At 46.1% G+C, this 9644-nt stretch overlaps 1 protein-coding gene across 1 annotated transcript; it reads right to left on the reverse strand.

Annotated features, from left to right (window-relative positions):
- Positions 1–5141: 5141 nt before the first annotated feature.
- On the reverse strand, positions 5142–8078 carry LOC146035512 (uncharacterized). Its single transcript, XM_083159016.1, has 2 exons — positions 7460–8078; positions 5142–6585 (listed from the first exon to the last, which is right to left on the reverse strand). The coding sequence occupies exons 1-2, from the start codon at positions 7871–7873 to the stop codon at positions 5695–5697; spliced, it is 1305 nt and encodes a 434-aa protein (XP_083015142.1). The 5' UTR covers positions 7874–8078; the 3' UTR covers positions 5142–5694.
- Between the last annotated feature and the right edge of the window lie 1566 nt (positions 8079–9644).

Genomic DNA, 9644 nt, shown 5'->3' on the forward strand with positions numbered 1-9644 from the left:
CGTGTAGGGTTACCACCTAGTCCCTTAAATTCCGGACACATGTTAATTACACAGGTTCTGTGGCAGTTTAAAATTAGGTGAAGTGGAGTCTTGAAGTCAGCCAGCCACAGAACCTGTGTAATTAATATGTGTCCGGAATTAAAGGGACTATGTGGTACCCCTAGCTACGTGACATTTCCTAGTGTGGGTGATCTTATGTTTTTTTGCCATATGTGTCCCACACACACATTCATGTCTCAATTAGGAGGCATTTCAGTGTCTCATCTCATTCATTAGGCCACTAAATGCACATACATACATCACTATGCAGAAATGACATCATCCATGGCCAAATTATGCACCTCCACCTGGTGTGAAACTACACATTCCACCATAGCTTGACAATGTGGTTATTATGGAGTAATTTAACTATGGAATGGCATACTGGGATGTGTAGTTTCTCACCAGCTACATGTGCACAGTTTGGTCATTCTTGTTTCAGTAGCATCATATGGAACATGTTACAACAACTCTTTCAAAAACACACTTTCTCTTGTCCCATCACATACTTCACATGAGCAGAACTGTGCCCATAACCTCACATCACACCAATGGTGCATGTTTCATATATCAATGTGGGTTATTAGACATGGTTGTGTTCACATGTGACATTGAAGTGTAGCACTATCTACAAACACACCTTTCTATTAGTCTCAAAACATACATGTAACATATGTACACACATATGACATCAGGGGGACAAAGACCAGGGCAATTTTTCAGCAGTCTCCAGCAGGAACTGAGGCCCTTATTCTAGTTCACTCTTTCTGCCCAAATATTTCTTTGATGGACAAAACCATGTGCACTGCAGGTGAGGCAGGTGTAAAACCCCACCCAAATCTGATTATCTCTGCACAAGTAACACCTGCCTCACCTGCAGTGCACATGGTTTTGTCCATCTAATAAATATTTGGCCAGAAAGAGTGAACTAGAATAAGGGCCTCAGTTCCTGCTGGAGCCTGCTGAAAAATAGCCCTGACAAACACACTAACCTTTTCTTCACCGCGTCCCAATTTCTGACCACTGGTGCCACCTGGTTCACTTTCTCTGTGATCTTCTCCCAAAGGTTTCTCCTTGCACTGGCACCCGGCTTCCTGGTTGGCAATTCAATCCATTCGCGTGCCCTGGGCACTAGAATTCGCATTTCGGCCTCTACAAATGCAGGGTTTCTCTTTCTGGTGGTGGTATCCTGCTCAGTCCTCACCCTAGATGTTGCAGCTCGTTTTCTGGTGGCCCCAGTTCTCTCACCATGCACCTGCTGGGTCACACCTGTTTGGAGAGATGCAACCTCTTGTTCTGGCTGGTTGCTTGGCCCTTGTGGAGCTGGTGGAGGTTGAACAGGGCCTGTTACTGAGGGGCCCGCTTGGTCTTGGCTCCTCCTTGTCCTCTCCTGCTCCCTCTGCCTCAACCTTTCCAGCAAGGATTCTGCTCTTGCTCTCTGGAGAGCGTCCTCAGCTGCGGAATCGTCTGAACTAGACATGTTTGCAGCAATTGTGGCCTGCATCTGACTGAATATTTATATGTTAATCTCCCGCCATGAACAAGGGGGCGTATATTTTTCTCCGCAATGTATTTGCTCATTTACGCCGATATTTCCCGCCGATAATTCCCGCTTAAATTACGCAGGTCTCAACGCACCTGATCAATCACCTGTATATGCACATACACAGGTTGTGGAGCATTGTGGGCTACATCGTGAAATGTGTGCACCTATCATTCCAATGATGAGTGTTGTCAGCTGGTATCTGTTGGAGTTCGTGTATGCTTTGTGAGTCACATTTCAAAACATCACGTTACAATGCTTTCCTTACATATGTAATGTGTATGAAATTGTCATACAGCAACATGTTGCATTGTGGCCCTTTAAGCAGCGTAGTTATAAGTAGATGGTTGCGTGTATTATTTTCCGCACACTGTAAATACAGTACTCCTCTCCATGGAAATCGGTGTATCGTGCCCCCTTTAAGCAGCGTAGTTATAAGTAGATGGTTGCGTGTATTATTTTCCGCACACTGTATATACAGTTCCTCTCTATACATTGAATGCATGCTGTTGGTTATGGTGTGTGTATATCGGAACGGTCCGCGTAAGTTTCTATTCGCATCCAGTTTGTTAATGTAAGAGGGATTAATAAAGTTAATACCAAACAAACAATTTTTTACACCAATCAGCAAGCACCAAAAGTGATATATGTACCTGCAATTATTAACTGCGCCATTGGCACTATGACTACTACCAGGGCTAGGCCGTTTACGACCCAGGAGCTGTTGGCCCTGGTTGACGTAATGGACCGTCACCTGGGGCCCAGGGGCCCATATGTCACCAATATGGACAAGCGGCGGGCGTATACTGCTGCCCGCCGCCTAATATACTCGACGACCGGCGTCCGCAGAAGCCTGGGGCAAGTTGAGCGGCGCTGGTCTGACCTGCGCCGGCGGCAGCCAGTTTTGCTCTGCACCCTTCGCCGCCATATTGCCCGATGTAAGTTTTGATTACTAGTATGTCTGCGTTTTTTAGCTAATGTTTTCTGTACTTTTTATAAATATGTTCCTGAGTATGTGGGTGTATATGGGTGTATAGGGGGTGTATAGGGGGTGTATAGGGGGGGTATATGGGTGTATATGGGGGGGATATGGGGTGTATATGGGGGGGATATGGGGTGTATAGGGGGGGTATATGGGTGTATATGGGGTGTATATGGGGGGTATATGGGTGTATATGGGGGGGATATGTGGGGGATATGGGGTGTATAGGGGGGTATATGGGTGTATATGGGGGGGATATGGGGTGTATAGGGGGGGTATATGGGTGTATATGGGGGTATATGGGTGTATATGGGGGGGATATGTGGGGGATATGGGGTGTATAGGGGGGGTATATGGGTGTATATGGGGGGGATATGGGGTGTATAGGGGGGGTATATGGGTGTATATGATGTGTATATGGGGGGATATGGGGTGTATAGGGGGGGGTATATGGGGGGGATATGGGGTGTATAGGGGGGGTATATGGGTGTATATAGGGGGGGGTATATGGGTGTATATGGGGTGTATAGGGGGGGTATATGGGGGGTATATGGGGTGTATAGGGGGGGGTTAAGTATTTGCTCAGTTTTTGGGTGTAGCATATCAATTAGTTTGCATGATAAATGTCTGAAATATAACAGCAATGATAATTTGGAAGGTTATGAGCATGACTAATGTGAATTTTTCTTTCCCCCTTTTTTATGAAACCCAATCTTCGATTTCTTTGCCATCAACATGAACATTTCAGCACGGGCAAGGGCACGCATGGAAGCCCGGGAGCAGGCAGCCCGGGACCAGGCAGCCCACGAGCAGGCAGCCCTGGAGCAGCCAGACGAGGAGGAGGAAGAGGAGGAGGAGGAAGAAGAGGAGGAGGAAGAAGAGAAGGAGGAAGAAGAGGAGGAGGAGGAAGAGGAGGAGGAAGAGGAGGAGGAGGAAGAGGAGGAGGAAGAAGAGGAGGAGGAAGAGGAGGAGGAGGAAGAGGAGGCCGAGACAATGGCTCAAGCTGGGGCCCACACAATTTCCCCATCCCCTTCCCCCACCCCCTCTGTGTATGTTATATATTATTTTTTTTTTTTTATCCCTTCACTACAGACACTGAACAGCAGCAGGAGGAGGTGGCAGCCCTAATGCGGGAGATCGTCCTCACCCTCCTGTACCTCCAGATCCTGTTTGGCCTTCTGGAGGCCCGCATTTAATTTTTTTTTATCCCCCCCTTATTATTTTTGTTATAAATAAAAGTTTATGTACAGTTCGAAATTGCCTGTGTTTTTAATCAGAAATATGTTAGAGGGCTTGTAAGGGTAGGTACATACAGATGTGTACTGTAAGTTATACTTGTAATTTGAGGTGAGGGGTAATGATTGATGTGTGAATGTGTGTGTTTTTGAGTAAAATAACACATAGTGAAAATGCATGAATGTTTAATGTTGTTAGATTAAAACATCACACATAACATCAGGGTAGGTACATAGGCGTGCGCACATTGAGTGTTAAGGGTGCACAGGCACCCCCTAATGCTGTGCCCCCACTCCCACACTTAATGCTGCTAGTAATACCAGCAATACCTTTTACCAAAGACTTTTGCTTTTTAGACCTGTATTCCATTAAAATAAGCGCCCATCAATCAATTATGTGTGTTTTGCATTATTAATTGTATTACACCATTGTCATATCACTACATACCTGTGTCATCCAGATATGATTTTGACTTTATTTGCATGTACTGTTAAGGTGGGTATACATGGATAGATGTGTCCAACGATTCGATCTCGCTAACGATTCGGTCTGAACTCCTGAACCAACGATTTCATGACAAAGTGAAACGATTCACCTAACGATTTGGGACAAACGACCGATCGTTAGCGAGTCGATATCGTTGGTCGTTTCTCTTAAAACACAGACGATTGATCTAGTGTCCTTTGAATTATAAATAATGGGCGGAATAATGGGTGTGACTTAACAGGGTAGACAAGCATCCTCCATTCTACCTCACAGCAGTATTGTTGTTGGAGAGACTGGATTTATCCAGCTACTGCAGTGCTTTTGCTTTTGTTAGCAAAGTGTGATTTTGGCCTGTTTTGCTCACATTATGGATTCCTATCAATACCAGCTTGCGTTGTGCTACGCATATCTCATGCTGAAACGTAGGGATCCAGCCCGAAGGAGGAGGCAGGCGAGATCCTGTTGGACCAAGGAATGGCTACTGAGGAGGGACACTCAGTCCCACATGTCTCTCCTGGTGGAGATCCGAGGTACCCACCCCTGTGACTACCGGAATTTTCTGCGAATGGATGAGGACACGTTTCAGGAATTGCTACGTCTGGTCACTCCGATCATCCAGAAAGAGAGCACTAATATGAGGGCGGCAATTTCTGCGGAGGAGAGACTGGTCGTCACCCTGAGGTACCTTGCCACAGGAAGATCCCTGGCTGATCTGAAGTTTGGCTCCCTGATCTCACCTCAGGCATTGGGGAGGATTATCCCTGAAACTTGCCAGGCTATTGTGGAAGTCCTGAAGTCTCAGTACTTTAAGGTAAGCGTAAATAACACATACAATATACTCAGGTGCCAAACTTTTTTTTTATTTTAATTTGTACACCGGTGCACATTACGCAAAACATATTGCTGCTTTTGGATTATCAAGAATAAAATAAAACATGTCACATGATTTTTAAGTGGCAAAATAAATTAAAAGAGAGCCATGTATGTGAAAAATGTTAAGGACCTCCATTTTCATTCACACACTATCGAAGAAGGTATGGAGTTGATGTTAAATAGTGTGGTGCGTAGCAAGCAACCGAGACAAATGTGTCCCAAACACGAGAGACAAAACAATAGACCACCAGTGCAACAAGCACTGCATCACACATCATTAACTATGAAAGGGAAGCTGAATGTTTAATCAAAGATGGATGGTGGTATTCAAGTATCACATGGGTCATCAAACTGCAGCCCTTCAGATGTTGTGAAACTACAAATCCCAGCATGCCTTGCCACAGTTTTGCTTTAAGGGAGTGTTAAAACTGTGACAAGGCATGCTGGGATTTGAAGTTTCACAACATCAGGAGGGCCGCAGTTTGAGGACCCATGAAGTATCATATTGAAGCCATTAGTGGAAACCACAAAAATGTTACAGTTGAACCACATTTTTGCCGTCATCATTGCAGTCCTGCAATGCACTATAGATGACGTCAAATGAGGTCGAGGGAAATGAGTTTGCAGGTTGATTCTGCTCTGGCCTGGCCATCACTGTGCGGGGATAGGTGGGGGGTGGGCTAGTCATGTGGAATGGAGCAGTGACCATTCCTGCATTGGACTGGTATGTTTTACCTGGGTCATGCAGGTCTGGGCCGGTGGGCGTCACTGTACGGGGATAGGTGGGGGGTGGGCTAGTCATGTGGAATGGGGCATTGACCATTCCTGCATTGGACTGGTATGTTCTACCTGGTTCATGCAGGTCTGGGCCGGTGGGCGTCACTGTACGGGGATAGGTGGGGGGTGGGCTACTTATGTGTAATCTGGAGGCGACCATTCCAGCACTGGCTTGGTATGTTATACTGGGGTCATGGTGAACAGGCGTGGCGTTCAGCACCGCACATGGAGGTTCACCAATGTTTGGAGGGGTTAGGTATGACCTTGGCTGGCCTACACTAGGGGGAGGCATAGTGTAATCGCAAACACCTGTTTCTGGTTTGAGGCGTTTGTTCCTGCCACGGTACAGCAAATCATATACAATTCGTTCGAATTCAACCTGTTGGTCAGGATCCATCTTGCGTAATGCACCACCAACATGAGTTGCAAAATTCGCAAAATAATCGGGTTCCTTGTTTAAAACTTGCTCGACTTTCTGTAGTAGAACTGCATTTTGATCAGTAGTCGATTTGGCCGTTGCATCCTGACGTCTGTACCTTCTTCTGGTAGTTGAGCTATCACTTCCAGCATTGGAGGCGACGCCTGTGGATGTTTCGGTAGGGCTGGAGAGAACAGGGGATGCGAGTTGTTCCAGATCCGGTGTGGAAGCCTGTTGAAAGTACAAAAATTATATTAATCTCTTTTTCATTTTTTGATGTGTTCACAGTTTCCATCCAGCACAGAGGACTGGACTTTAATTGCCAACGAGTTTGATCGGCGTTGGAACTTTCCAAACTGCGGGGGAGCAATAGATGGGAAGCACATTCGCATCACACCGCCTGCACACTCAGGATCTTATTATTTCAATTATAAAGGATACTTCAGTATTGTACTGATGGCGGTGGTAAATGCAAACTATGAATTTATTTTTGTGGATGTTGGGAAAAATGGACGCGCTTCGGATGGGGGATCCTTTAAAAGAACTGAGTTTTATGAGCGCATGATGTCTAATAGGCTAAGGTTGCCAACTGTGCCTGATACCAAACATGGCTTAAATTATGTTTTTGTGGCTGATGAAGCATTTGCTCTACACGAACATCTGTTGAAGCCATATGCTCAAAGGGGGCTGACACCTCAACAGCGAATCTTTAATTATAGACTGTCGAGGGCTAGGCGTGTTGTTGAGAACACTTTTGGGATTCTGAGCAACCGCTTCCGTGTGCTACACACGGCAATTAACTTGCGGATTGATAAAATCGACTGGGTTGTGCTGGCATGTTGTGTGTTGCACAACTACTTGCGACGCAAAGCAATGCAACAACAAACTGCCATCAACATGGTCGATGATCCCAATCAACCAGAGGAAGTGTCGAATATTGCCTCTGTTGGAGCACCTGCCCTCCATGAGACAGGGAGTGCACGGGCTAAAGCTGTCCGCGAGCAGTACTTGGCATATTTTAATGGTGTTGGTGCAGTGCCATGGCAGGAGGAGTGCCTACACTAATAGAGTTGTGAATTGTGGGCTTTTGTTGCAGTCAACTTACCAAATCACTGGCTGAATTATCCCCATTATCTTCTGTATCATCTGTTGGCACCTCCTCGACCAAAAGCATTCTTGATGGGCGCTCTGGATCCTGTTCTAGGACGAATTTTAATTGGTCGTAGTACCACAGATTGGTTAGGTACACGTCCTGGGCACCAGCACCTGAAGACCTCGATGCAGCAATTTTCTTGTGCTCCTTTAGAAAGACTGTGCGCACATTCTGGATTTTACGGCGCACCCATTTTGGGCAGGCTTCCTCGTGGAATTGGAGGCTGTAGGTCACGAGGTGCTTTATAGCGAGGTCTTTCTTATTTTTGTTTGCATAGTCGCGGGATTTGACCTTCCATAGGCATTCGTGTTCCTGATAGATCGCAAAAAAGCCTGTAAGGAACTCCCGCTCCCGTTCACTGGTCATGTCTCTGTAATTAAAAAGTTATGTTTTCTGGTTAGTTTTCCCAAAAATATGTAGTTGTACACCATATCATGCTTTTGCTTACTAAATAAATGTTATTTTGCTGTTACTTCAGTTCAGTTTTAGTATTTTGGATTGTTCGCAATAAATGAGGTGTTTGGTGGGCAGCAGCTACATACACAAGGGGTGCAGTGTGTACAACATTGGTGGGCAGCGGCAGCTACATACACAAGGGGTGCAGTGTGTACAACATTGGTGGGCAGCGGCAGCTACATACACAAGGGGTGCAGTGTGTACAACATTGGTGGGCAGCAGCAGCTACATACACAAGGGGTGCAGTGTGTACAACATTGGTGGGCAGCGGCAGCTACATACACAAGGGGTGCATTGTGTGTACAACATTGGTGGGCAGCGGCAGCTACATACACAAGGGGTGCATTGTGTGTACAACATTGGTGGGCAGAAAGCTACTTACATCGCGGTGGCAAACAGTTTTTTACGCGCTGCTCCCTCCTTCACCATGCGGTGCTCCTCTCCACGCAGCCAGGGTGGGACAGGTTGACGTAATGGAGGAGGGGAGTGGTTTCCTAGTCGTCAGCCAAACCCAAATTGGACAGTGAAGAAACGATTACCAAAACGATTGTGCACATCGTTAGCGATTGGTCGCTGATCTTTCTGCATGCAGGGAAGATCAGCGACCTCTACTAACGACTGGCGGGTGCGCGCATCGCTGGCAATATCGTTCCAAAACACGGAACGATTTGAACGATTGGTCTTTACGATCGATCGGGAACGCCCACATCTTTTGCAAAATCTATCCGTGTATACCCACCTTTATACAGAGTAATTAGAAGATTAAAACTGAAATAGGCAGGATATAATGGTGTACGCCTGATTGGCGGTGTTAGTAAGACCCAATGGCGGTGTTAGACATGCCCAATAGGTGGTGCTATGCACACCGCTTTGACAGTGCACCCCCTAATAAAATGTGCTGCGCACGCCTATGGGTAGGTATACATGTTACACATTGTGGACAAAGTAATTATGGACATAATTTAGTACATATACTGAAACACCAACATAACTTGATTTAAAAGTAACAGCAATATGGGGACACATAGATAGTGATTAAAATGCCACATTAGAACATAACAAATATACATGTAATGAGGGTTCAAATGTTGTTTTATTAGGTCTTTATTAAGGTAGACAATTGAGTTAATAGAAAACAATAATAGATTAACAAATAGATTAATTAATCAATTGTCAGAATTGTAGTTGAAAGGCAAGATTTGCAGGTCCATATATGTGAAGGGTATGGCAGCGTACACGGACGTACGCTCACTCTCACGAGCGGTGACATAAGCTGTGTTTTCCATTGAAAACAATAGGGACCCGTCCGTGCAAGCTGGCGTACGCTCAGATCTCCGCAAGAAGTCGGTGGGAAGACGGACGAAAGACGTCCGTAAACGGCGCCGTACGCTCAGTTGTACGCCTGTTGTCGGAGTGCAAGGGCTGGGCCGTCCGCGTACGTTGCCGTACGCTCATTTGTACGCCACTCCCCTTCTACGTTATTTCTGCCCGTACGTAAGCGGCTGATTTGTGGGTGGACTTAACCCCAACGGCCGCGTACGCCTAGCGTACGTTAATAGTGAACGTACGCACGTTTGGCCGCTCCGATCAGAATAACCTCCTAAATGGGAAAACACTGGGAGGGTCATAAGAATTAAGCTCCACCCACCTTTTGCTTGGGGATGGCGATCAGTGGTTTACC

This window comes from Crinia signifera, chromosome 9 (assembly GCF_055691185.1).
Source record: "Crinia signifera chromosome 9, ASM5569118v1, whole genome shotgun sequence".
Lineage (NCBI taxonomy): Eukaryota > Metazoa > Chordata > Amphibia > Anura > Myobatrachidae > Crinia > Crinia signifera.

Bases quoted from the DNA above. Each gene is read 5' to 3' on its own strand.
- LOC146035512 (XM_083159016.1), bottom strand. From the start codon at position 7,873: ATGACCAGTGAACGGGAGCGGGAGTTCCTTACAGGCTTTTTTGCGATC. The intron at 6,586-7,459 runs GTAAGTTGACTG...TACTTTCAACAG, and splicing joins ATAATTCAGCCAGTGATTTG to GCTTCCACACCGGATCTGGA.